The 27013-nt window shown below is 45.3% G+C and overlaps 1 protein-coding gene across 4 annotated transcripts; it reads right to left on the bottom strand.

Moving 5' to 3' along the window:
- Positions 1–13443: 13443 nt before the first annotated feature.
- Prrg3 (proline rich and Gla domain 3) lies at positions 13444–23664 on the bottom strand. 4 transcript variants are annotated; one of them, XM_034486120.2, is made up of 4 exons: positions 23345–23664; positions 20237–20274; positions 19506–19666; positions 13444–19120 (listed from the first exon to the last, which is right to left on the bottom strand). In XM_034486120.2, exons 2-4 carry the CDS (start codon positions 20241–20243, stop codon positions 18593–18595), a joined length of 696 nt encoding a protein of 231 aa, XP_034342011.1. In that variant the 5' UTR covers positions 20244–20274; positions 23345–23664; the 3' UTR covers positions 13444–18592. The 4 variants fall into 4 exon arrangements, with proteins under 4 accessions (XP_034342011.1, XP_034342012.1, XP_076774997.1 ...); XM_034486121.2 differs by lacking the exon at positions 23345–23664 and adding an exon at positions 23082–23182; XM_076918882.1 differs by lacking the exon at positions 23345–23664 and adding an exon at positions 22876–23075.
- Positions 23665–27013: the final 3349 nt, after the last annotated feature.

Raw genomic sequence — 27013 nt, 5'->3', positions numbered from 1 at the left:
TAAATCTTGTCAGGTCCTTTCCCCCAGTGAGTCCATCAGACACTCAGCTCTCAATATGTCTGCAAAGTTATGTTGTAACTGTGATTATTATCTCTAGTGGACTTTAAATGGAGTGCCATTCAGTCAGGTGCTAGTACTCAACCAGTCTGCTGAAAGAATCCAGTGCAAACATTAAGGCCTCAAGGAGGAATACAAAACTCTGATCCAGGATTGCAGCAACAATGTTTGCCTGAGTTCCCACCAGCTACCTTCCCCTAAGATCCAGGAGCCAATTGTTTAAGTGAATTCCTATATACTTACAAATCTGCACATGCATCCTGTCTGCTATGTTCCTCTGTAGCACCTTAGGCTGATATCATTATTAATGGTCAAACCCTGCCTCTAAAGTCCCAGGGCCACTGAAGGAAGAAGGGGTTAGGTGTCAAAGGAATCAATCACAGCTGGGCCCAGCTAGAAAGAGGAAGAGAGGAGACAAAAGAAGGGGAGAAAGAAAAGAAGAAAGGAAGAGGAGGAAATAAGACTGATAGAGAGAGTGTGACTTGACCACCCCTACCCCCCCCCAGCTCACTTGTTCAACTCAAAACTAATATAAGTGGGTCTTGATTGCCTTCAGTAAAACCCAGAAGCTCTATAAGCTGAGCCTACATTTTTGTGCAACCACAGTTGCAAGATTGAGCAAATAAAACTACACTAACCAATAAATTTGAACTTTAGATAAGAAAAAGTTGTTATTAACATCAGTATTGTGCTCCATGCAACATTTGGAATCTATTTACACTAAAATTATTCATGTTAATTCAGGATCCAAGTTCAAATTGATATCCTGTATTTTATTTGACAACCATGTCCTGCCCTTCCTCCTCAAGATCTCAGTATTGGTTGAACAATGCTATTGTTTGTTCCCAGTCTGTCTGATAGACAATGAAGCTAACAGTTTTCTCTCCCTACATGGTGGCTAGATTGAGAAGAGTTGAGAAGTCAGCTGCACTGACTTGCCATGTGGCCTTGAGCTAAGGTACCTTTCCCTGGCTCCTTACCTGTGCTGCCAACTTGACCCACTGGGGCTTTCTGGTAACAGAGACAATGATCCGTGTGAATTTGGAGGCACTGCCCCCTGGTGGCATAGCAACCCAACACCTGAATCATAGCAAGAGTGGAGAGACTTCCTTTGCCATTCCTGGGCCCCCAATGTCACCCAGAAACACTAGCATTCAACCTTCTTCCGTACCTTCTTCTCTTGTATTGGATGCCAAAAATGGCTGCAAGATAAGACACAATCCTCTACATGACTTTAAATTTTTTACATAGAATATGTCTAATATGTTCACCTTTATGTAACTTTAGCTATAGCATAATTTCCATCTGAAATGTCCCTAAATTTGTAATTCAAATGCTCTGAAAGTCTTCCAGGGTCTATTGTGTTAATCTTGGAATTTCAAAGGTCTATAGTTCTTCTAAGTCTTCTGTCATACCCAGGTCTAGAAAGATGGCCATGGCCACTGTGCCAAGTGGACTGCAGAAATCCAGTACCAATGGTACATCCCAGAGAAGCCAAGAAGTTCTCACTTGGAAGTTAGACAGATGTTCCTGGGAATGGGAAGGAAGAGACAAGAGCACTTTTTGCTTAGAGGTGAATCTCTAAGTTGGCAGTGTACAAAGACTTCACTCTAAAATCATTCATCTGAGGAGTGTGCTATTAGCCAACTTATTTTGTAAGAGAACAGTATGCTCTGGGCTCCCCAGCTGTGTCACAACAAAAGTATCAAATTTCTTTTCAACTCTGCCAACTACATTTTTCCCCTCACCTGTGAACCCCATGAGTGTCCAGAGCTGTTTGCTTCTACAAAGCAGTAAGACTGGGTGTTTCTGGGCATTCTTCTTCACAGGCATGCAGTCATACAACATGAAGTGACACTGTGGGGTTCAAAGGCATGTGTGTTAATGACTTTGACTTGTACTGGCCAATATTATCAGTGTGCAGGACCCACCAAGGGAAATATAATGCGTTTATTTTACAGAAGAATGAACAAAAGATATTATGGGATTTTTTAAACAGGCATCATTATAATGGGTGAAAATGATATCTATCTCATTGTTGCTTTAATTTATAATGCTTTAATTATGAATAAGCCTGAGCCATTTTCATTTGTTTATTGATCTGCATTTCTTCCCTATAAACTATCTGCTGGAGGGCTTGAATCTTTATTAAAATACAAGCTATGTTATTATCACTAAGGGACCCACACGGTGAAAGCATGCTCTCCCTTCAAGCCAAGCTTCTTCACAGGAAACATGTCACCTTTTTCCTTAAGGTGTTTCAGGCTGAACCCTGGTAGGTATTCAGCTCCTACAAAGAGAAGGTATTTAACCACACAAGCTTCTCTCTCTCTCTTTCTCTCTCTCTCTCTCTCTCTCTCTCTCTCTCTCTCTCTCTCTCTCTCTCTCTCTCTGTGTGTGTGTGTGCACGCGTGCCTGTCTGTCTGTCTGTCTGTCTGTCTGTGTGTCTGTGTTGGCTACCTCATCACCTGCTTCCAACAATGCCTCTCAGTCATTAGCCTCTTCCAGCTGTTAAACAAGCTGACTTCTCTACTCAGATTCCTGTTTCCACCTGCTTTGGCAGCAGTGGTAGAAACCCAGGCCTGGAGTCAGTTTCCAGAAAGTGACTCTTAGCCTTTAAATGGGGCATCTTGGATAAGCTGCTTCTTTTTATTCTCTAAACCTCAGCTTCCCATCTTCATGTGGAAGATTGAGCCAAACCAGAATTTCAAACTGTGTATTGTAGTTTCACAGATGTGCACTGGGAGAAAACAGGACTTTATAGACACCAAACTTTCTCCTCACAGAGCACTGTGATCTTAACACTTTCTTCTTTGGAGTTCTTATATGTTCTAGTTACATTTATGTCCATGAAATAAAATATCCTGTCAAAAAGCAGCTTAGATTAGAAAGGGATGATTATTTGGCTCACAATTTGAATCCATTATTGGTGGGAATTCAACTCATGAACTTCAAACAGCTAATTGCATCATATCAACAGCCAAAGGCAGAGAAATGCATGCATGCATGCTGTGCTCAGCTCAATTCTTGCATTCTTACATCAACTACTTTAATTTAGATGATCCACCACAGACACCATCCACAAGCCAACCGAATGCAGACAGTCCTTCACTGAGACCATCTTCCCAGGTGATTCTAGACTGTTTCAAGCTGACAATATTAACCATAATGCCATGTAATAATTCAGGCAAAGGTCTTGAGAGAAATCCCAAATGCCATTTAATGAAATGACATCCTGCCTCCAAGGCCTGCCCTCAGCCCACCTTAGACAGCTGCATACCCCAGCTTAAGCAAAGGAACCTAGCAGATCATACTATCCTGGAAGCTAATGTAGTTTAGAGACCAGTAAACAATTCTTCCGCTGGTACTGATGTCACACTTCAAGCCCCAGAAAGCTACCCCCACTAGACAGGAAGAAGAAGTGGGCCCAGGGAAGCCTTAAAGAGACAGGATACACAAACAAAAGAGCTCAGGGTCAAGCTGCAAAGAACTGAAGTTGGCCTAGAGAAGGAAGGTCTTTGGGAGCAGAGGTGGAGGGATAAAAAATATCAGGGCCCTTTTCATGATAATGATTCTGTTGATCCATGAGCATAAGAGACCTTCCAACTTCTAGTGTCTTCTTCAGTCTCTCCAGGATTTTAAACTTTTATGGTAAAAGTGCTTCTGCCTCTCTTGTCAAATTATCTGTATGGTATTTTTGAGGCTACTAGGAATGAGAGTCTTTTCTTTCTCAGTTTGTTGTTGATATATATATATATATATATATATATATATATATATATATATATACATATGCTGATATTTGTGGGCTGGTTTCACAATGTGTTACTCTGCTGAAAGAAATGCATCAGACTTGGAAAAAACAAACATGACCTTTTCTCTCACACATGTGAAATACACACACATGTAAAATGTGGGTTTTCTCCCCTTTTCTCCTTTTCTTACAAATGGTAAGCAGCCCCACTCCTTGCAAGCCCTCCTCCCAGTTTCCATCCCAGACCCCTTCAGACATTTCTCCCAGCTCCCCCACTGTGCTTAAACAGTTCCTTCCACCACCACCCCCATTTTCCCAATCCTAGCAGCTCCAAACTGTAACTGTTGTAACCTATCTGCTGAGCTCAGCTTTCAAACGATAAAGGGCCATGTAATATAAAAGGTTCTGTTCCTAGCACAGAAGTCATGTTTAGTGACTGTGGACTCTAGCTGTCCTGAGCATGGCAAGTATGACTCTGGCAGGCCTTGCCCTTCTTCCCTTTTCCCTTTGCCTTGCTGAAAAACCCTTAGGTTACATTCCTACAGTCAGTCCTCCTGAGACTGACTACCAAAGTTCAGCTGTCAAAGTATTGAAGTCCAGCAATCAACAGCCCCCTTTGGATGCTGTCAAAAAGACAAATTGGCAGCCCACAGGTTGGGGAAAGATCTTTACCAACCCTACATCTGACAGAGGGCTAATATCCAAAATTTACAATGAACTCAAGAAGTTAGACACCAACAACCTAAATAACCCAATTAAAAAATGGGGCACAGCGCTAAACAGAATTCTCAACAGAGGAATCTTGGGTTTTTTGTGATTAATTTTTTATTGGTTATTTTATTTATTTACATTTCAAATGTTATCCCTCTTCCCAGTTTCCCCTCCACAACCCCCCCATCCCATTCCCTTACCCCTTGCTTCTATGAGAGTGCTCTCCCACCCACCTACCCACTCCTGCCTCACTGGCCTAGCATTCCCCTACATTGGGGCATTGAGCATCCACAGGACCAAGGGCCTCCCTCCCACTGATGCCAGATAAGGCCATCCTCTGCTACATATGCAGCTGGAGCCGTGTGTCTCTTCATGTGTACTCTTGGGTTGATGGTTTAGTCCCTGGGAGCTTTGTGGGCTCTGGTTGGTTGATATTGTTCTTCTTACAGGGTTACAATTCCCTGTAGCTTCTTCAGTCCTTCCCCTAACTCCTCTATTGGGGTCCCCATGCTCAGTCTGATGGCTAGCTGCAAACATCCACATCTGTATTGGTCAGGCTCTGGCAGAGCCTCTCAGGAGACAGCTATATCAGGCTCCTGTCAGCAAGCACTTCTTGGCATCAACAATAATGTCTGGGTTTGGTGTCTACATATGGGATGGATCCCCAGGTGAGACAGTCTCTGGATGGCTTTTCCTTCAGTCTCTGCTCCACTTTTTGTCCCTGCATTTCCTTTTGACAGTAGGAATTCTGGATTAAAATTTTTGAGATGGTTGGGTGGCCCCATCTGTTAACCGGGGACCATGCTTAACCTCTGGATATGGTCTCTACAGGTTTTCTCTCCTGTTTGTTGGGTATTTATCTAATGTCATCCCAGTTGGTTCCTGGGGTCCTCTTGCTTTCCTGGCATCTGGGACTTTCTGGTGGCTACCCCAAGTTCCTCATCCCCATTGCTGTACACCTATGTTCAATTTCCTGACCCTCTGTACATCTCCCTCCCCATCTCCTCCCACCCCTGATCCTCTCCCCTTTCTCCTTTCCCCTTCCCCCCCAGGACCCTCCCTCTAATTCCTATGATTATTTTGTTCCCCTTTCTAAGTAGCACTGAAGCATCCACACTTTGGTCTTCCTTCTTCTTGAGCTTCACATGGCCTGTGTGTTATATTGTGGGTATTCCAGGTATTTTTTCTAATATCTACTTACCAGTGATACACGCCATGTGTGTTCTTTTGTGACTCGGTTATCTCACTTAGGATGATATTTCTAGTTCCATCCATTTGCCTGTGAATTTCATGAAATCATTGTTTTTAATAGCTGAGTAATACTCCATTATGTAAATGTACCACATTTTCTGTATCCATTCTCAACAGAGGAATCTTGAATGGTCGTGGTAAAGCACTTAAAGAGATGTTCAAAGTCCTTAGTCATATGGGAAATGCAAATCAAAACAACTATGAGGTTCCATCTTACACCCATCAGAATGGCTAAGATCAAAAACTCATGTAAGTGATAGCACATGCTGTTGAGAATGTGGAGCAAGGAGAACACTGCTCCATTGCTGGTGGAAGTCCAAACTTGAACATCCCCTTTGGAAATCAATTTGGAAGTTTCTCGAAAAAAATGAGAATAGTTCTACCTCAAGACCCAGCTATTTCACTCCTGGGTATATGTCCAAAAGATGCTCCAACATCCCACAAAGACGCTTGCTCAACTATGTTCATAGCAGCTTTATTTGTATTAGCCAGAAACTGGAAACAACCTAGACATCCCTCAACTAAAGAATGAATAAAGAAAATGTGGTGCATCTACACAATGGAATACTATTCACCTATTGAAAACAAAGGCATCATGAATAGAGAATACAACTTAGAGAACAATTTGGAGTAACAGAGATTCAGACACTAGGAGTAGGAGTAGACATTAGACACTCGGAAGAGAACAACAGGAGGCACTAGGAACTGGGAACTCAAGACTTGGGACTTGGACTAGGAAGAGAGACTGAAGAATAAACGGGACTGAATCACACTCTGTCTGGTCTCCATTCTGAGTCCGTCCTCACTCTCTCTCTTGCTGAACCCCGACCCGCGGACTGGAGCGGCAGCTTGGGCCGGGATACAATGGCCGCCAAGCATGGAGTGTAGAGGGCCTCAACATTTTAGGCTGCCCAAAGTGGGCCAGCCTAGGCCCCAACATTTTTTGGCACCTGAACAGGGACTAGTGCGTTTCTCAACAAATTTTGCAGACAAATAAATGAAACTTCAGAATATCTTGAGTGAGTAACCCAGTCCCCAAAGGACATGTATGGTATATACTCACTTTTAAGTGAATATTAGTCATAAATTACAGGTACCATGCTACACTCCACAGAACCAAAGAAGCTAAACAAGAAAAAAGGCTCAGGCAAGGAAGCCTGAATCTAACTTAGAAGGGAAAAATAAAATAGTCATAAGAGGCAGATGGAGGGAAGGAATTGGAATGGAGGAGAGATGGGGAGGAGAATGGGGGATTCAGGATTAGGTGTGGGGAAGGACAGGAGAGATGGCTAGATAGCCATGAAAATGAATGGAAATCTGCAACTTGATGCAGGGTGGAGTGAGGAGGTAGGGGGCATCTCTAGGACAAAACCTTGAATAAGGGAGACACCCAAGAATCAATGGGGGTGTCCTTAGCTGTGACTCAGAGCATTGGGGATATGGAACCTAAAGAGGTTACCTCCTATAGTCAGGCAGGAACCTCAGTGGAGCTACAGAGACACCAACCCACCCACAAAACTTTTGATCCAAAATTTATCCTGTATACAAGAAATGTAGGCATGGGGGATAGAGCAGAGGCTGAGGGAATGGCCAACCAATGACTGGCTCAACTTGAGACCCATTCCTTGGGCAAGTGCCAATCCCTAATACTATATTAATGATACTGTTATGCTTGCAGACAGGAGCATGTTGTCCTCTGAGAGTCTCTACCCAGTAGCTGACTCAGACAGATGCAGACACCCATAGTCAAACAGTAGATGGAGATTGGCGACTCTTATGCAAGAATAGGAGAAAGGATTGCAGGCCCTGAAGGTATAAGAACTCCACAGGAAGACCAATATAAGTGCAATTAACTAACCTGGACCTTTGGGGATCTCAGAGTCTGAACTACCAAAGAGCATATATGGACTGGACCTAGGCCTCCCTGAACATATGTATCAGATGTGCAGCTTGATCTTCATGTGTAACAACTGGAGCAGGGGCTACCCCCAAAGCTGTTGCCTATATGTGGGATATGTATGTTCTTCTAGCTGGGCTGCTATGTCTGGTCTCAGTGGGAGAGGAAGCACCTAGCCTCTCAGAGACTTGAAGTGCCAGGGTAGGAGGATACCCAGAGGGACCCCACCCACTCAGAAGAGAAGGGGAGTGGGGATAGGGGAAACTTTAAGGGTTCTTTGGCAAATCAGTTGTGTTAGATGGTATTTTTCTACCATGAAAAATTTTCTTCATGTACTTCATGGCAAGCACATGAAGGTGTGTTTTTGTGAAGTGAGCACAGGTGAAAGACTAAGACAAACTTGTGAAGAAACATTTCACTGAAGGAGACACAGGAGAGAGGATGTTCTGCTAAAGCAAACACATGAAAGGACACATGATGAAGGATTCTTTGCTAACGACATATATGTATTGATCTACCTTGCATTGCATAGTTGAGTTCCATTTGTTGAGACTCCACAGACTCAAGCCTATTGGATGCACATGTTGAAGCAAGACCCATGCTAAGGCAAGGTACGAGGAGGACTCATGATGTTTGGAGGGTATAATTAGGACTTGATGGACAGTGACAGAGGCTGAGCTAGGCTTGCTTATAGAGCTAGCTGTGCAATACTTGTGAGTCTCACAACTTCACTGATCTGAGATAGGCACAGCAAAGAACTTTTGGCTTTCCTTCTGGTCCTTTCTGCTGACTCAAGCCAAGGCTGAGGCCTGGCTGTCTCTGCTAGGTTGTGCCACAACTGTTGCTAGACTCTACTGAAGTAAACTGCTGGTATATCTGTGAGGTGTCTGTGAGTGGATCGAGCTGGCACTGCCTGCTAACTTGTGGACTGAACTGCTAATTTCCAGACAACACAGATGGGAGTTGCTACACAGGTCCACTTCCCCTGTATCCTTTCTTTTCCACTACCACTGGTGGGGGTTGGGCTACAAGGGAGGTTAAAGCATTTAAGAATCATCATTAAAAATAGGATTTGAAAAAAAATAATGCTACAGAGGGAGCATGGAGGAAGGATTGTGGGAGTAGGTGACCAGGAGGGGGCAGTGAGTGGGATGTAAAATGAATAAGTAAAAAGAAAATAAATTAAACCAGGCAGTGGTGGTGCACGCCTTTAATCCCAGCACTCAGGAGGCAGAGGCAGGTGGGTTTCTGAGTTTGAGGCCAGCCTGGTCTACAGAGTGAGTTCCAGGGCAGCCCGGGCTACACAGAGAAACCTTGTCTCAAAAAAAAAAAAAATTAAATTAAATTAAATTTTAAAAAACTGGGACTTTCAAAGGATGTTATAATAAAGAATCATATTATTTTAAAAAGCCCCCTTTGACTCACCTAATTAACATACCCAATCAAAATTAAACACCTTATCCTAGCATGGGGTTCCCCATTTTACCTTTATAAACTTCTATTTGCCTATGGGCCAAGTCTGTCTCCTCTATGTCCAGGGGCACCACTTTGTCCCCCTGGAACAAATACTCCTCTACCCTCCCTTGTTCCCTTTCCCTTCTTTCTCATTCTCTACCTTCTGTTTTCATCTCTCATTCCCTGCCCTCTGTACCTCTGGGGCAAATAAATCTCTTTTTTTCAGAGAAGTTGGACTTGGGGTGGGGGGTCCTGAGCCAATAGTTTTCCTAACACTTAGGACATGTGAATTGCTATAAGTTTTACGTAGTGCATGAGACCTTAATAGTGCTTTCAAAGGATGACCTGTTGCTCATGTTGTAAGAATGACTTTCATACCATTGCGTTCTTGGCCTCCACCATGCATGCTATCTCTATTCTTTCATCTCCAAGGCACCATATTACTCATTGTAATCCTGTTTGCTTTGTCATAGAGCTAAAAGCAGCCCTTGCTAGAGTCACTGTGATACCTTTGTTGAATCTGTAGGCATCACCTTTCCTCACTTCTTGGAAGCATTTCACATCATTCCCCAATCTTTCCTTCTAGAAACAGTCTCTTCCTTTGGTTTCTAAAACACCAAACTTCAGTACTCCCTCCCTTATATGGCTTTTCTCCTCAAGCTTTCTCTGCCTATCTTTCTGCTAACTTGAGCAACACTGATAGTTCCTGTCCCAAGACAGGATGCCTTCCTCAGCTCCACACCCTCCACATCATACCCATGACCTGTCTCAGAGTGAATCTCCAATCTGTGTTTCCCTCAACCTTTTGGTCCTCCAGTAAACCTGTTCATAGTGAATGGCCACACCCTCTAAATCTGAATGTATCCTCCCCTTTCCAATTATCAGTTCCCTTTCAGGGCTCTGCCTCATAATTATAGTATGATACATTTCTTCCAGGGTGAACCAAAGATTCCAACAAAAGAATCAAATGGGCTCATTTGGGTAACAAATTCACGGTCCCAAAACCCTCCCGAGGCTTCAAAGTCTTCACAGTGTTCATTACGTGGCTATAACAAAACCTTATAATTACTATATTTCTCTTTGTCCCCTCTTGCTGCCGTCTCTCGTCAGGATAATTGCAAACACCTGGCCTACTTACCTGGCCACTTGTAGTTTTGTTTTTTGTTTGTTTTTTAAATCTTCTCCAGCCCATTCTTCATATAGCAGATAAGGGCACAGCTGGACAGGTCTTTCTGCTCTTTAAAGAACTCCTCTATGCCCTCCCATTATTACTATGGCAGAGCCATTCTGAACAAGGGCTAAATGGCCTTGCACTTCATCTTGTACAGGATTTTTTCTCATGCAAGCCTGGCATCCCATTTCCTTAGAAACAGTATGAGTTTCCTAGACCCTGGAGCTTTTCATATATTATCCTCCTGCCATTGTCTTCACTCCCATGTTCTCTGTCTCAGTTATGTCTAATAATTATTTGAGCTGGTCATGATGTCCTCAAAAAGGCTTTCTCATAGAGCCTCCACACCTAGCCTTAGTGATTTTCCCTACATTCCAAGTTTAATATATATTCAAATTATGGATTTTATGTCCCACTTTCAGTAGTATTCAGTGCTGACAGTTGCTGGGACCTGGCATGCTGCACTATACACCTTCTGGAACCTTGAAGCTTAGCTTGTTGATGTTATACCAGCACCTAACCTTTATGTGCTCTCAGCTTTAAGGTATCATCACTGACTGCCACACCCATTGTGTTCTTGGGATACAGTACCACCCACCTAATAGAGAGCACTCTTTTGTTTCTTGTTTTCTTTTACTTTATTTCATATGTATGAATGTTTTGCCTGCATGCGAGTATGTGTGCCACATGGGAACAGTACCAGCAGAAGCCAGAAAAGGGTGAGAGTGTCAGATCCCTTGGAACTGGAGGTGTAGCAGGGTGGTTTCCTGCTGCTGCTACATTATTTGCAATAAGCATGGTGATTGGGGAGCAGCTAATGTGGGAGGAGCGAAGAGAGGGAGAGGAAGAGGAGAAGTGAAGAGGAGCTAGGAGAGAGGGGAGATGTAGCAGCCATGGAAAACTACAGATACATCAAGAACAGTCCTGGGTAACAATTCATATCTAAGTTAGTTAATTGGGTTAATAATTCTAATTGTGTGGGCATCTTGTTAATTGAGCATTTCCAAATATATAAATATTGGATAATCTTTAAGCATAAGAATCTTCATTCTACCAGGTACTGAGGGCATGGAAGATATTCTGGGGTTCAGCCAAGCTTTGTAGAGACAGAGCATATCTCCCATGCTGGTGTCTCGTGGTTGCCAGGGGTGGTGCTTCTGGCTGCCCTGAGTCACAGTCTGAGCCGAGCAGCTGCAGGAGCACCCCGCTGCTCTTGGCCTCAGGCCTTGTCTAGTCGGGAACATGGCTGCTGCTTAAGAACAAGCCAGACTGGGTGCAGCCATTTTATAAATTAACCTCAAGAGGAGGTACAGATGGTTGTGAACCACAATGTGGCTGCTGGGGCCTGGACCTGAACCCTCTGGAAGAGAAGCCTCTGGAAGTGCTCTTAACTGCTGAGCCATCTCTCTAGCTCCATGGTATCTTGTTTTTAATATCAACACACATACTAGTTGAACTGAATAATCCCATAGTTTGAAATCTTTGGTAAGATTGCAGGAAGTCACTCTTATTATTGGAGTTCCTACACATGTGATTCTTGAAAACAGTATTTGTCATCTAGAAAACTCATGGGGGGGTCCTTCTTGTTTTTTTCTTTGGGTGTTAGGCTCTAATGTTATATCCCAGGAGGGGTCCAAGGGAAAGAAATCATTCTGAAGACCTCTTCCTTTCCCAGCATCACTAGCTCATGGTGATCCTTGGTAGTTGTCCTGAGTGTGTCCACCACTATCAGGAAAGCAATAGTTCCAGAGTCTGATTTGAAAGTAGCCAGGTAGACACATCTTTGACTATATCAAAGAGAAGCCATGATATTCACCCTACTGCTTTTGTGGAGTGTGTGTGGTATGCTCAGGTTGGGGTAGGGGGGAAGCACAAAGACTCCCCTTGTCATGGGTGGAGTGTTTTGGACTGAACAGTACCCCCAATTCATATGTTGAGTTACAATATTAGAAGTTAAGATCTTGCAAGTGATAAATTGGATAAAATGAACTTGTTAAGGTGTTCCTGAGCCTGTGTGACTGGTCCTCCTAAAGAGATTAGAATACATATAAGCACAGAAAGAAGACTGTGTGGAGAAACAGGGCAAAGGGAACCATCTATAACTCAAGGAGATAGAAGAATTGAACTTTGCAGTGATGTCCATTTTAACTTCCACTCTCCAAACTGAGAGGAAATAAATTCTCATATATATCACCAGACTCTGTAGGTTTGTGATGGCAGCCCTAGAAAGCTAAGTCATGGCACTGAGACTTTAATTAGAGAGCATAACTAGTCAACACATTTGCTTTTAATTGAACACTTACTGTAAGCCAAGGACCATGCTGTGCTCTATGGAAGAAATGGAAAAGATTTTTTACATGGCTACTGCACTTCTGAGGTTAACAGTACAACAGGAAAGGCAGGGATGTGCTGAAGGAATGGACAATCAACACGAAAGCTAAACTCAGTACTTTCTCTGAGGAAGGCCCTACAGTGCCACCAGAATAGCATGAGGTAAGATAATTGAGGAAAGATCTACAATCATGAGATAAGCCTAGCACCTACTTCCCATAAGCCCTTGGTTAAATAGCCTGCCAAATCAAGCTATTCTTCCCTTAGGTGTGAAATAAGATTTGATTATAAATCCCATGTCTTGGGACGACTGGTTCAGTTCACATAGGTACAGGGCGTGTCAAATTAGGTATTCAATAATTTCTGGCTGTGATAGTTTAGAAATGGCCCGTGCATCCTCCTTACTATGGACACTTCAGAAGTCCATGGCCTCTTGGTGTATTAGTTTCCTTGCAGGTGCTAGCCTGCAACCCTAAGGTACTTATCTTTGGGGAGAGTACTTAGAGCTTCACAACTTGAGTCCAGTCTTCACTTAACCAGGGATCCGGTGACTAGGAAGTTGCTAAACAAGATCTGTGACAGATCTTACTAACCTCATCCCACAGGGGGATGAGTCAGAAGATCATGTTACACACTGTAAGCACAAGCTTCAGGATCCAGACTATCTCTGCTTCTAACTGGCTCCTAAACTGGTTTGGGCTGTTTCCTTATCCATACAATCTGATTTTGGGTTACACAAGTTTGACCACCAAACTTCCACACTCTGCAAAATATGGGGAGTCTTCTAGGATTTCTGATTGACCAGGACAAGGTACAATGGATGCCACTTGATCTTTATTTTTAATCATTATTTTCTTGTACAGAAAGAGACAAAAGTTAACACCTAAACTCAACAATTGTAAAAAGGGAGCCAAAAAGCGTGCATGAGAAAGGTCAGAAGCAAGTTGGTTTGTTGCCCCTAGGCCCCATTTGCAATCCCAACATATGACTGAATGTACAGATGCCCCAGCTGACATCAGTCAACACATGAATATGAGCACAGTTTCAAGTGGTACCAAAATTAATCCATTTTACAGTAATCATTTCTAAAAGCTCAGGGTTGCCACTGTCACAAATTCACAATGCCAGAGTGAAGTAGCAGGTGGATTCAGGCCTGGGAAAACGGCATCAGAGAGGCAATATAGGTTGGGTGGCAAAAAGCAGCTGGAGGGTTGGTCCCAATCCTACATATCTTTATGCTCACTGGGGGCTGGAGAAGGGCAGGCACGTTCAGCAGTCAGATAGCAGTACAGTGAAACAACTGTTGAGGCATGGAGCTGAGGGCGTGTGCTATTTGGAGATCTTTGTCACAGAAATTCTTGCTAGAGAGATTCTCCTTCCACAGCCTGGGAAAGGAGACACTCTAAAGTTTGAAGACTTGGTATGAATTAGAGCAGGCAGTCTGTTAGTGCAACGTCTGCTTTACAGAACACTTACAAAGACACATACTTGTGTTTAAATTGCAGTCAAGATCACAAACTAATTAAATCACAGGATAAATACAGACATGGAGTGAAAGGCTGCAATATCTAACATACCCACAATGGAAAGAGAACAAGGGATCACCCTGCACAGAAAGAGCCTTACACACAAGAACTGCTAAACTCCAAGCTGAAGGCACAATGAAGGGATCCTTGGTACCTTGAACATTTCCTTTGAAAAGGGTACCCATTTTAAACAGAATTCCTTTTATACAGATGAAGACTGAATGAAGGGAAGACACTTTCAAACATTTTTATATAGCAAGAATAGCAGTTACTGTGAATTATCTCAAATTTGGATTTCCTCTAAGTTCTGAATTAGTGTGCTCAAATTAATGGGCTTTTACTGTACTTGGAAGCAGTTTGATTGCAGCAGTCTAAAATTGGCTAATTATACTGATTAGTATTAGGAGATTTCAGTGTGGAAGATGTAACTGTTTTGGAATCAGTGATGCTTGTGAATGGAGCTTCAGCACTTGTCAAGCTGAAAAGCAGCCCGGCCCAATAGCTCAGGCTTGACTGAGCAGACACACAGTCAGAGCACACACTCTGTTCCAAAGCACTGTCCCGGCAACTCAACCTCTCTCCACCATCTTCCTCTCACTTGAATTAAAAGACAATCTAGTGACAATGTTGGATTTTTTTCTTGGTTTTCTCATGGGATGCCATTTGCTTGTCAAAAGATCCGTCAACAAAAGATCAGTCAACTCTGTCTGGGATCTGGGGAGTTACTATCAAGTGGGAGAGAGGAAGCATCTGGCTCTAACTGCTTAAACAAAAAAACACTGCTGTCCCTAATTCCTAATGTTTGGACTACCAAAAAGACAATATCTAAACAATTGGGCAGATGCTTGTTTGCTGGAGCACCCTAAGGAATTCACACTAATGGCAGTGGAATTGGCAAGTAGCAGAGGAGGCCTCAGTTTCCTGGGTGGAACTGCTCAGCCAGGGCGCAACACAGCTGTGCAAGGGTATGCACATGCCAGGCACCTGTGCGCCCCGCTCTTTCTCTTGTGCTTTCATTTTGAAAACCCAAAGTGATGGGCAGTCTGGGAGGGGACAGACGGGATTGCCATTCTTGTTTAAAAAGTCTTAAAAAGGTTTTGGTTGAAAACAAGTGACAGTTATATTTTAAAGCCTTTTCATTTTTAGTGAAAAGTATCTAAGTAACTACCCCCACCATTCTCAAAGTCAATAGTAACACATCTACATACACACACACATGCACACATGTTCACAAGCACACACAGACATACACATTCATTCTTTACCTGTCTCTCACACACACATTCATTCTCTGGCTCTATCTCTGTCTCTATGTCTCTTTCTCTGTCTCTCTGTCTGTCTCTCTGTCTGTCTCTCTGTCTGTCTGTCTCTCTCTCTCTCTCTCTCTCTCTCTCTCTCTCTCTCTCACACACACACACACACACACACACACACAGGAGTGCTCAGATTTCCTTTAGTTGCTGACATCTACAGAAACAGGGGGGCACTGTGCCCAAAAGACATGTGAGTGGGAGGGGGTCCCACAGAATGCAGGCCCCACAAGATGAAAACAGTCTTCTCTCCAGAGCAGATCTCTCCTGGGACAAATAGAATCACACACCAGCTATCATTTCATAGAAGCAATGAGAAAAGACAACATGCCTACATGTATACACATACACATGCACACGCACGCGCGCACACACACACACCTTAAGCAAACAAAATGTGGCTAGTGAAGTGTTAGCATTGTATCAGTGTCTATACAAAGACAGAGTTTGAAAAGTTATATACAGGGCATTCATAAAAGCCAAGTGTGCACCTTGAGGAATTATGCCCATTACATATGACTAAATACTGTGCTGTGAAAACCATTGCAGAGGCCTTGGCACAAATCACCTGGAAGAGCTCTGTGAAGCACCTGACCTAGAACCCACAGGCAACGTCCAAGGAGCTGCTTCTTACTCACCCTGCATCCAGTTCTCAGCCCCTGGGGGCTACATGTCACTCTCTATAGGCCTTGGGAGTCAGTTTCCTGCTCTTACCTACACATCCTTAGCTTCTAGTTGCCAGGCAACCCAACAGAAAAACCTCAACACAAGCCAAAGGCAGTGGGAATTACTTGACATACTCTCTGTGTCCCTGGTAAATGGAGCCTATGTCTGACTCTCTGCTAGATGGAGGAGGAATCATAGTGGGGTAAGTCTGTTTTCATGTATCCCAGGTCACAATCAGGCACCAGCTTTAAAAAATGCTGGGAGATGGTGGGCTGGCCCCAGAGCTTTCTCCTTCCCCAGAATCTCCAGCATGTCTGGATGGGATTGATCCAAATCTCTATCATGAAAAAAGCAGGGGACTTCTGAGCCCCAAATCTTTCCATACAGAAAGGCAATACTAGAAGACCAATGGAGTGAAAGAATAAAAGGAAAAATGGAAGGAAAGAAAAGGGAAGAGGGAAGACACAAAGGAATGAAAAGCAGGAATGGACAGAGGAAGGAAGTCCAAATGGAGGGAAAGGGGGGAAAGTCTCTGGGGAGAAAGGAAGGCCCACAAAGGGTCAAATGGAAAGAGACTGACTCTTCAGGTTGATACTCAACATCAGAGGCATTGGAAACCCTCTGCTAAAACCAGTCCCTTGCAGCTACTACTTATTTCTAAAAGAATCTCACTATGGGCAAACTTCACTGGTTCCATGGTGCTTCAAGCACTTCACAAGCTTTAGCTCTGTCAGCCTCTAATGGGCTGGTGAGGTAGGGGAGCCACAGGATTGAGTTATTCAAGCTGGCAGCCTCACTGGGGTAAGAACATAAGCTTGACTAGAAACACACCCCTGGGAAAGTCCCTAGCACTGGAACAGCCTCTAGAAGTCATCTGGGGCCTCAAGTCAGAAGTGCATTCAAGGAATGTATCTCAGTGTCTGCCTTGGAGGGCTGTTTAGACAGAAGGAAGCTTGTCAACTCTGTGGGTTGAAACCACTGCAGTTGCCAGTAGACCCACGCTATTCACTCTTTTTGAGCCCCACAAAAATGTGCTACATATTTTAAAGCACCACAGAGGAAGAATGATTTGGCATAGAGGCCAGGAGAATACAGCTGGGGTGGGTAGAGATGGTATCAACTGTGTCTTTCACTTTATCATTGACAGTTAAAGAGCAAGTCACCTCGGCCCAACGGCTTCCAAAGCCTCATTGAAAACAGATCAGCTCCTGGCTATGGCAGAGCAAACCCCAGGTGGGCTTTGGACCCCAGGTCATAGGCTTCCCCACTAAGAAAAACTTTAAGACACACTTCGGGAACTTCTCCCTGTAAGGGCACCATCATTAGGAGAAATCACAATCTAAAGTTCAAGTTCAATGCACCTATTTACAAACAACAACAACAACAACAACAAAACAAAAAAGGAAGTATCCTAAAACTTCAAAGCCAGATAGCACAGTGCCAAGGAGGTGGAGCTCGTGGTTTTATGGTTTTAACTATCCTATAGATGGATCAACCCCACAAAAGAAGAATCTTGAGCTCTCTATGCCAGTCTGTAATGGCCAGGGAGAGACTCCAGACTTCATAAAGGAAGGGGTCATCAGTTTCCCCACAACAGAGTACTCCAAGGCTATGCCTGGACTAATGCCAGTGGGGGGGGGGGTTAAACACAGATGGTACACACCAGAAACAAGATGGCAGAGTTCAAGTGGGCCCCTTGATTGGTCTGGAAAAAGGAGCTCTGCCACCCAGACCCCTTCCCTCCTCCTTTCCATGCCTTGTCCTCCTGCCAAGTTGCTCTCCACATAGATTTCACCCTGTCTAGGAGCATAGGGGTGGGTGTTGGAGGGAGGTTGTGCCAAGGTCTGTTCAATTGATGTCTTTTGGAGGGCTACAGATGGTCCAGGAGATATTGTTTTCATCTATGGTTCATTATTTGTTATGACTTGTGCTTTGTTCCTAGTTCAATCATTATTTCTGTCCTCATAAGTGAGAACAGGAAGGATGGAACTGTTGAAAAAAGAGTAACTGTAGGGCTGTGTTGACTCCCTCATCTCTGTGCCCTAGATCCACAGACAGCCCCACAGCCCCAGGGGATGAGCCTGTGGTCATTCTAATCACAATCAATGCTATTGAATGGTTCCTTTGGCATAAGAGAAGCCAGTCCCTAATGACAGGACAGGATAGTAGGGACTTGGTGGCAAGGGGGACGTCTGGAAGACCTGGACTCTCAGGTCTGTAGCTCTTCCCAGGGGGTTCATGCACTTGTCCTATGCCTCCCCTGACCACACACACACACACACACACACACACACACACACACACACTGTCTCTACCAACTGACTTCCTACAAATCCACAATTAGGGAATTATTTGGCAACAAGGAGGCTAAGGCTGTTTTGTGGTGGCACAGTCTTTCAGAAGTCCAAGGGAAGCAGGCTACCTCCAACAGAGGCTTTTATACAGGCCAGGGCCTGTATTCAGCTACTTGTCTGCACTGGGGCTGGCTGCCACAATCTCTTCATACTTTGGGGGAGGGTCACTGTAAGAGACACTGGCCTCCTCACTGCTGCCCTCTTGGGGGGCAGTCACCTCCTCATAGGAGGGGGGAGGGGTAGCACTGGATAGTCTGGAGAGAGAGAGCTCAGGGAGGTAGAGAGTACTCTCCAGCCTGACAGTGGTTCTGCCTCCCCGGCTGGGCCCCAGAACTATCTGTGGGTTATTTCCTGCCTCACGGTGCCCAGAGGATTCTCCCTGGCTATGCACAGTGCCTCTGTACACCATAACTCTGGGAAGGTTGTGCCCAGCACGACTGGCTAGGTACCGGTTCTGAGCATAGGAAGGGTGGTGACGAGTTGCTTTCTGCAGCTGGCACCTCCAGATGATGAACAAGGCAATGACAATCAGCAAGACTACCCCCAGGAGGGGCACCACCACATACATGGCATCTGAGCTTTGTGACGGGTCTCGGACTGAGTAGACTGCATTTGGGTATCCCTTCCAAAACTCCATCTGCAAAAGAAGAAGGGTCACTCAATCCTGAGGAAGACAGACACCAGGTAATGGTCACCTGACATCCATGTGTTAGACATCGGAGGCCTCCAGCAAGTCCTGTACCAAGGACAGACTTGTGATTCCTTCTCCACCCCGAGCCATCTTACTGGCCAGAGAGAGTTCTCAGAGAGTCTACTGAATCCACCAAGGTTGAGAAACAAAGCTCCCAGACAAGGAAGTCCACATGAATCATGCAACAGACCTAGAGGGACACCCCAGAATTCCTTTTGGGCTCCAACAGGCAAGATATAGGCTGCGGTGATAGTCTTTCCTTTTCTGACCTGTTCTCATTATCCCCAAGATTATACCTCCTCCCAGAACCCAGCCCCAGGGCAGTACATGCCGTTTTCTCTTTGTTCTCAAATACTTCCTTGACCTCTTCATAACTGCAGATCTCTTCCATGCACTCCCGCTCAATGGTGCCCTGACGTAGCTCCTCCAGGAACTCATTGGCACGAGGGAATCGTTTCAGAACTGCATGGGCATTTTTGGCTTCCAGAAACACTAAGAAGAGAACCACAGTGAAGCAATTCAGTCTGTACAAACCAGACTGGCCCAGTAATGAAGGGAAATAGGGTAAATCCTGCAGGCCTAAAGCCAGGACTCCAAGCAAAGGCCTAGTCTACTGCAGTGGTGACAGGAGGGCTGTCTCTCTATGATATTGTGCTCTCCAGCAGGAGCTCAGGGTTCCAATATGGCCAAGGTCCCTCCCCATACAAAGGAAAATGAGACCCAACTGCGAAAGAACTTCAGGTGGAATGGGAAGAAGGACCAGTAAAAACTCTATGTATTGTAGTCTTAGATAGAAAACATCCAGTAACTTCCGTACTTTCTTGAAACAGGAAAGACAGAGATCTTACCATGAGAGCTCTTCCTCTTCCAAGCTGTCACTGGTGGGACTAAAATCAGGCATGAGCTATGACTTTGGAGGATGAAAGCAATCACCAATGGTGAGTCTGCTTACTCCTCACAGTAAGTGATGCCCCTCTATGCCTAGGCTAACAGGTCTGGCCTGCAAGTCCTCTTTCCAATGATCCATAAACTATTGCAATGGTTCCAGAAACATTCACTCACCAGCCATGATGCCTCCTCAGCTCCAGTGTCTCACTTGCCTGTCAAGGGAGAAAAGAAAGTCATGGTAAAACCTTCTAAGGTCTAGATTGTGACCTCACACAAACCCGGCTAAAGGGTCAAAGCAGCATCCCATGAGGCACAGCACCCTCATACAGCCACTCCTAACTCTACTGCTTCTGCTTTGTCCCAACAGACCTTCTCCAGAGCTCAGGAGAGCCTTGTTCTCAAACACACACACACACACACACACACACACTCTCTCTCTCTCTCTCTCTCTCTCTCTCTCTCTCTCTCTCTCTCTTTCTCTCTCTCTCCTCTCTCTCTCTCTCTCTCTCTCTCTCTCTCTCTCTCTCTCTCTCTCTCTCTCTCTCTCCTGTAAAGAAAAACATCTCTGAGCTAACACTCTATCCCTTCAATGAATCTTTGTCCCTTCAGAATAGAAAGGACCCCAGAGACAGATGAGAAATTAAGCCCAGATATGGGGTCGAGTAAAGACAAGGTTAAGCAAATTGACCCAGAGACAAGACTTGGAATTGAACTTGATGGTGAAGATGTGTCCTAGATACCTCTAGAGATGAAAATGTTCCTTGAATACTAAACTTAATGCAGCAACAACAGCCATCTCAAATATCCCAGCCTAGCTAAGGCTGACCTACAGTAATCTATGGATATCTGTTGTGCAGGGTCAGACCCACTATGTATAACATTAATACAGTCTTATACTCCCTGATCCAATCCACTGTGCCCAAACTCAAGAAATCTGCTCAGCTCACTTTCCCCCAAAAGAGAGAAATGTTTGAACTTCTCTGGGGGCAAGCACATCTTTTCTCTTAGCATTAAAGACTACTGCAGCAGAGAACCTTGGTAAACATATTTAAAAGCTCAAAATGAAGACACAGGTCTGGGGGTATAGCTTGCTCATACAGCATGTTCCAAGCATATCTAAGAACGTGGGTTTGTTTTTCAGGATCACAGCTCACAAACACATAAGTACAACACAACACAATAAATCTGTGACGGTAATTTAGAGGAGGAGCCTCTATCAAGAAGTACCCTCATAAAGCCTTTTTCTGCCAATCCTACTCTCCTACTCATACACATATTCACACATATTCGGAAGCACTGTGTAAGCCATCAACATCTGGGAGCAATCACCCCTCAGTCCCCCTCCCCAAGCAGAAGCTCATGTTTGAGGACAAATGGGATGTGAGACTCATGAGCTTTGTAACCCATTATGCTACCCTTTTTGCCAAGGCTGCCAGGAAGTTCAGTGTTAATACTGATGACCAAATACAAGTGCTCTAGAAGCCCAGCTGTTATGCACATATGCTTTCCTCTCCACAACTTGGTACAGTATTCTATTTATTCGTTAAGAGTTTATTACTGCTGTGTGTTTAATATATGGCTTCTACTCTGGAAAATAAGGAGGATAAAAATCATGAATAAATGTTAAATGATGGGGAAAGTAATCGATCTAACAGCCATCAGTACTATCATTGTATCACAGGGCTTTCTCTTTAGAGCAAATGGAAAAATACCAACAGACCACCTCACTCAAATACCTCAAGTTTCACAATGACAAAAAGAGTACAATCAAAAAACCTATGGTGTCCATATGATGAGGGTGCAGAGAGAATTGGATTAGGGAGAGGTGTTTTGGTTAAAGAAAAATAAAGCTGTCACATCAGACAGAGTTTGAAAAGAATGAGCAAAGCTTTCACTAATTACAAAGCAAACACATACCATTGCTTACTGAGGTGAACTGCGGAGTTTTCAAAAAAAATTACATGGAAAAATTATATAAGAATTTCACATACAGCCATCTTTGGTCCCAACCTAACAGTGGACTTCCGTGCATTCATACACACATACATCATAGCCCCAAGTTTGTGTTATCTTGGCCTGGAAAAGCCATTAGGTCATTTCCGAGCCTCAAAGAAGCCAGGATCTCCCCCTAGACAGTTCCCAAGTCATGGACTACTGTATTAGCAATTCTGTAGCCACCACCACTACTGCTGCTGGTGCTGCTATGAGGGTTTCTCCTCCTCCCTGCCCAAAATGTAGTGCCTGCTTCTTCCCCTATAAATACACCATCGATAGGCAGTTACCATGGCAACAGTAAGAAAGCATGAGGGCTCCACGACAGAAAACGCAGCTGCAGTCATGCATGTATATGTCCCTCCAGCCCCTGGTAGATACTGTACAGCTAGCTGACTGTAGGCTGAGAGAATTTTTAACCCACTCCCCACAGGAACACAGCTGAATCCTGACGTTCTAGAAAGGAAGGAAGGCAGAGAACTGGCCACCACAAAGACTTTCCTTAACCCCACCCCAGGCTGAGGCCTCTGAATCCCAGTTCTCTGGGTCAAAGCTCCAAAAGTACCTCCCACAAAGACTGGTGGCCCCCTTGAGCACCTAGTGTACCAAAACCTGGCCTCCCAAGCCACTCCTCCAGTTCTGAGTGATTTCCATCACTCAGAACTGCTCGCCAGGAAAGGGTTCTACGATTTCCAAATCTCGTGATTCATCAATTCACCACAGGCAACTCCCAAATGGTGCTTCAACTCAAACTCTGGGGTCTCTTGTCCCCTTCCACCCTTCCACTTATGCCGGCCCTGAAAAGGCCTGGCTTCGCCCACCTTCGCTGGACACCAGCGCCCTTGTGAAGAACTCCTGCTTCTGGCCCAGCAACACTATACTCCTGGGATCTGCTCCAGAATCCAAACACCTTGGCCTGCCTGACCTCCAAATCTTCCCTCCCCAACAGTGCCCAGCTCCCAGCTCAGTGGCCCTGAACACCAAACCATGCCCTCGGGGCTCCGGGCATCCAACCAAATGGCCTCACCGTTCTCCGGGCCCAGGAGGCGGCCGCACTGCGCACGCAGCCCGCCACCTTCTGCTGCTTCTCTTCGAGCAGGGCCCTTGTCCCCGCCCACCTGCTCCCCGTCGGCCAAGCCCCCGACCCATCCCAGCGGTCTCCTCCCTTCGTCCCTCCCTGTCCCGTTTCCCTCCCACCGCCCCTGGCGCCCCAACTCCCGCCAGGTCCCGGCCAAAGAGCGCCTGGAGCCCCCGCCCCTCACAGCCAGGCGCTCAGGCCTTGTCCGTTACCTCGGCACCCCCTGCCTGCCCCTGCTCTCCTCTGGGGGCTCCGCCAGACCCTCCCCCCCGCACTCTGCCGAGCCAGCTCTGGCCTCGCGCCCCCCGCCTGGCGTGCCACTCTCGAGCGCCAAAACGAGAACTGCCCGATAGCCAGGCCGCAATGGTCGAGCTGCGCCGCGCACCAGGCCTCCGGGCCAGGAGAGGAGGAAGGGGTGGGGCCGGCTGAAGAGACCTAGGGCTTAGGTGGAGAAGGCCGGCAAGCTGGGCCGAGGGGCGGTGGCGCGCACCAAGCACCGCGCGCCCGCGCCCAACTCCTCCAGCGCCGCCCCTGCCTGCGCCCGTGCTGCTGGGGGCGGGGCCTGGCCAGCAGGCCTGGGGCTCCCTGGGGACCCTCGGCCTCCACCCTGTCCCACAGGTGGCGCGAGCCCTGAGAAGACCGGACTCTGTAGGTGCCACGTCAAGGCCCGCGTTCCAGGCGTCTTGGAGCCGCAGAGTCCGACCTGCCTCCTGGGCCCCATCCAGGCTCACCTGCTATTCCAGCAAGCCTGGCCTGGGTGCCTGCTGAGAAGAGGGGCGCGTAACAGTAGGCCCAGGCCACCTTATGAGGCTCCTCAGGTCCACAGAGAACAGGCCCTGTTCCTTCTGCCAATGACTGAGTGACCTTGGTTTTCTCACTTACACCCCCCACCCTGCCTGAGAATGGCAGGCTTTTCTCTTGCTAAATCTGAGAAATGGGGAGAATTCTGCTTTTTTCCCACGAGTCTGCAGCTAGAAGGAGAAGGAAATGGGCACCCCCTTGAAGGAGTAGAAGAAAAAGAAGATGCAAGCTCATAGGCCTGCAAGGAGTGTTGAGTGGAATACACCTCAGTCTATGGGAGGTTCAGCCTGACTAAAGAAAGCTCTGGTAGGCCAGAAGCATTAGTCTAGGAATTGAGGTTGGACCATAGAGAGAGGCAAGATAATTAGGGTGTGGGTCTTGGGAAGCATAGGAAGTGCCCAGTGTGCCATACTGGGTTAACAGAGAGCTCTTTTCAGCACAGCACTGTGCCTAGGGTTACCACCCTCCCTTAGGCACTGCATTTAATTGGAATGGGCCAGAGTAAGTCCAATATTATGAGAAGGGATGGAAGAACGTCCCAGGGTCCCTATTGCTCTAGCTTCCGAGGCTGATTCTTTGTTTCTCCTAGACCTACACTTCTCTCTTTTTGACATACCATTGTGCTTCATCTGCCCCATGGACTCGGAGGCCTCCCTTTTCCTTTCCCTATGTTTCAGGAGCCTTCCTTGCCTGTAAGACAGCCTCTGTAACCATTAACCCTTGGAAAGTCAGGAGGTCAGCAATGCCCAAGGGCAGGTTACACGAAGAAAGATAAGGCGCCCTGTGGATGAGGATGCCTTTGTTTGATGCAAACAACTGTGTGTAGATGCTCTGACATCTACAGTAAAAGAGTAAAAGTAGTAAAAGGGAAAATGATTAAGGTAATTTCAAACCATCAGCATGCTCCTGGGCTCATTTCAACCTCAGGTCCTTGGGTACACAACCCCAAAGAAGGTGACAGTGGAGTGTATTTATGTACAGAAAAGAGTATGTAACATCTACTGTCCTCCCAACATCTGCACTTGAGCTGCTTGCTCCAGCAACACCAGCCTACTTCTAGTTCCTTCTCCACTCAGATGCCTTTCCTCCCACTATGGGTCAGGGCACTTCGTTCATTCTGCCCACACAGTACCAATGAGATCTGTACTGTGAAGTCTTACATGGCCTTCTACCCGTTCCCACACTGACCATTCCATTCTTACCATTGTCTTCAGGGACTGGAAGCATGGGGCCTCTGTGCGTGATAAGGGTGGGGAAGGAGGACAAGAGGGACCTCAAGAGCAGAGCCCTGTGCCTCAGTTTGCTTATCTGCTAAATAGGAATGAGACTAACAGTGCCAGCTCAAAGTATTGTTCAGAGGATCATTGAGGTAATAAGTTAAAGTGTGCCTGGTGTTTACAAATGAGCTTAAGACACAGTAACTCTGGCTTGCATCCTGTGCAATGGGTGCCTCCTCTGTCTTGGAAGTAGGGACCATGTATTTTCCTACATCACTAGCATCCAGTACAGAGGCTCACCCACAATAGGTTGTTGCTAAATCCTGGTATATCAGAAGTAGTAAGCTACAGTCAAGTTTCACTATAAAATCACCACCATGAGGTTGGACCTGCTTCCTCCCTTTGCCAGCCTTGAGTACCCTGTTCTTCCCTGTCTTTCATTTTCACCAATCCCATCTCCTCCTCTCCACAGTTTTTCTCTCCCTTACCCCACCTTGCATTTTGTACTATACCTATTTGTAGCTACATTAATTATTTTCCTGATGCCCATTCATAAAAATTGAACCCTTCTGTGAGTCTTCCTGCCCATCCTTTACAAGCCTCACTTCACACTCAAGTAGAAGCACTGATCTTGATTCCATTTTTTCTGCACATTCTTCACCCTCTACACACTATACACTGGTTAGATTGTAGTCTCAATCGTGCCTTCAGTCCTTTACATGACAGCCCTTGCCTCACTACTTCAGACAGTGACTGTATTTGGAGACAATGTCTTTAATGAGGAAACTGAGGTAAAATGAGGAATTTGGGGTAGGCACTAGTGCCGCTAAGACACAATCACACAGAGAATGATCATTTGAGAACACTCTAGACAGCCATCTACAAGCCAAGAAGAGAAAAAGGAACCAACCTTGCCAACATCTTGAACTTCATTTTCTACCTTTGAAAACTGAAAAAAAAAAAAAAAAACATTTCTATTCTCATCACTGTACTTGGGGAGTTTTCTCTGACATCCCAAAGCCTTTATTGTTCAGTGATATTATATGGCAGGTGCTATTCCAGGACCTAAGAATACAGATGACAATGAGCTAAACATGCATTATGACTTCAAGGTCATTACATAAGCCCCTCTGCAGGAATTCAAATATGTAGGATAGTGAGTGATGCCTGACTGGCTCTATAGAGAAAATTTAAGCACAGTAAGGTGATTAGGGAGGGATCTGCTGAAAGCATATTCTTATTGTTGAAAACTGAAGGACAAGAGGAACTATCTTGTCCTGAATAGACAGATTTACAAGAGTAAGCACCCCAAAAGCAGAATTTCATCTACTATGTTCTAGTATAGGGCAAGAATCATGCAAGGTCTCCCAGGCCATCATGAGTGATTTTGACTGTTAGTTTAAATGGTGTGGAAAGAAACTGAGAGCTCTGGATTAGAGAGTATCAAAACTTATTTATTTTCATGTAAATTATCAGAATGATTTCCTTATGAAAGTTGGATGTCATGGGTGAACTCTAGGACACTTCTGTGGGGGCTGTTGGAACAATCCAGGAGAGGGATGATGGTGACTTGCATCAAGCAGTGGGAAGGAAAGCAAATTCTGGATGGAGTTTGATAGGAGATACACGCATATTAGATAACAGCATAGAATTTGTTGAAGACATACAAACAAGAGTCAAATATATAGGGATGATGGAAGTGCTTTAACTAAGATGCAGAAGATAACATGAAGCTGGTTATATGCAGAAGTCTATAGTCCTGAGTAAATATCAGAACTGGAGATGGGAATGAAAGGTTATCATTTAGTTAGTATCAAGCCACAAGAGAGACTTTTAGCAAGATTCTGCATATGGAGAAAGAAA

This window comes from Arvicanthis niloticus, chromosome X (genome assembly GCF_011762505.2).
Source record: "Arvicanthis niloticus isolate mArvNil1 chromosome X, mArvNil1.pat.X, whole genome shotgun sequence".
Lineage (NCBI taxonomy): Eukaryota > Metazoa > Chordata > Mammalia > Rodentia > Muridae > Arvicanthis > Arvicanthis niloticus.
Note: the sequence above shows the minus strand (reverse complement) of the source record. Positions and strands in the feature narration are given on the sequence as shown.

Excerpts from the sequence above, each read along its gene's own strand:
- Prrg3 (XM_034486120.2), bottom strand. Across the intron at positions 19,121-19,505 it reads TTGAGAACAAAGAGAAAACG|ATGGAGTTTTGGAAGGGATA; the intron begins GCATGTACTGCC and ends CTTCTTTTGCAG.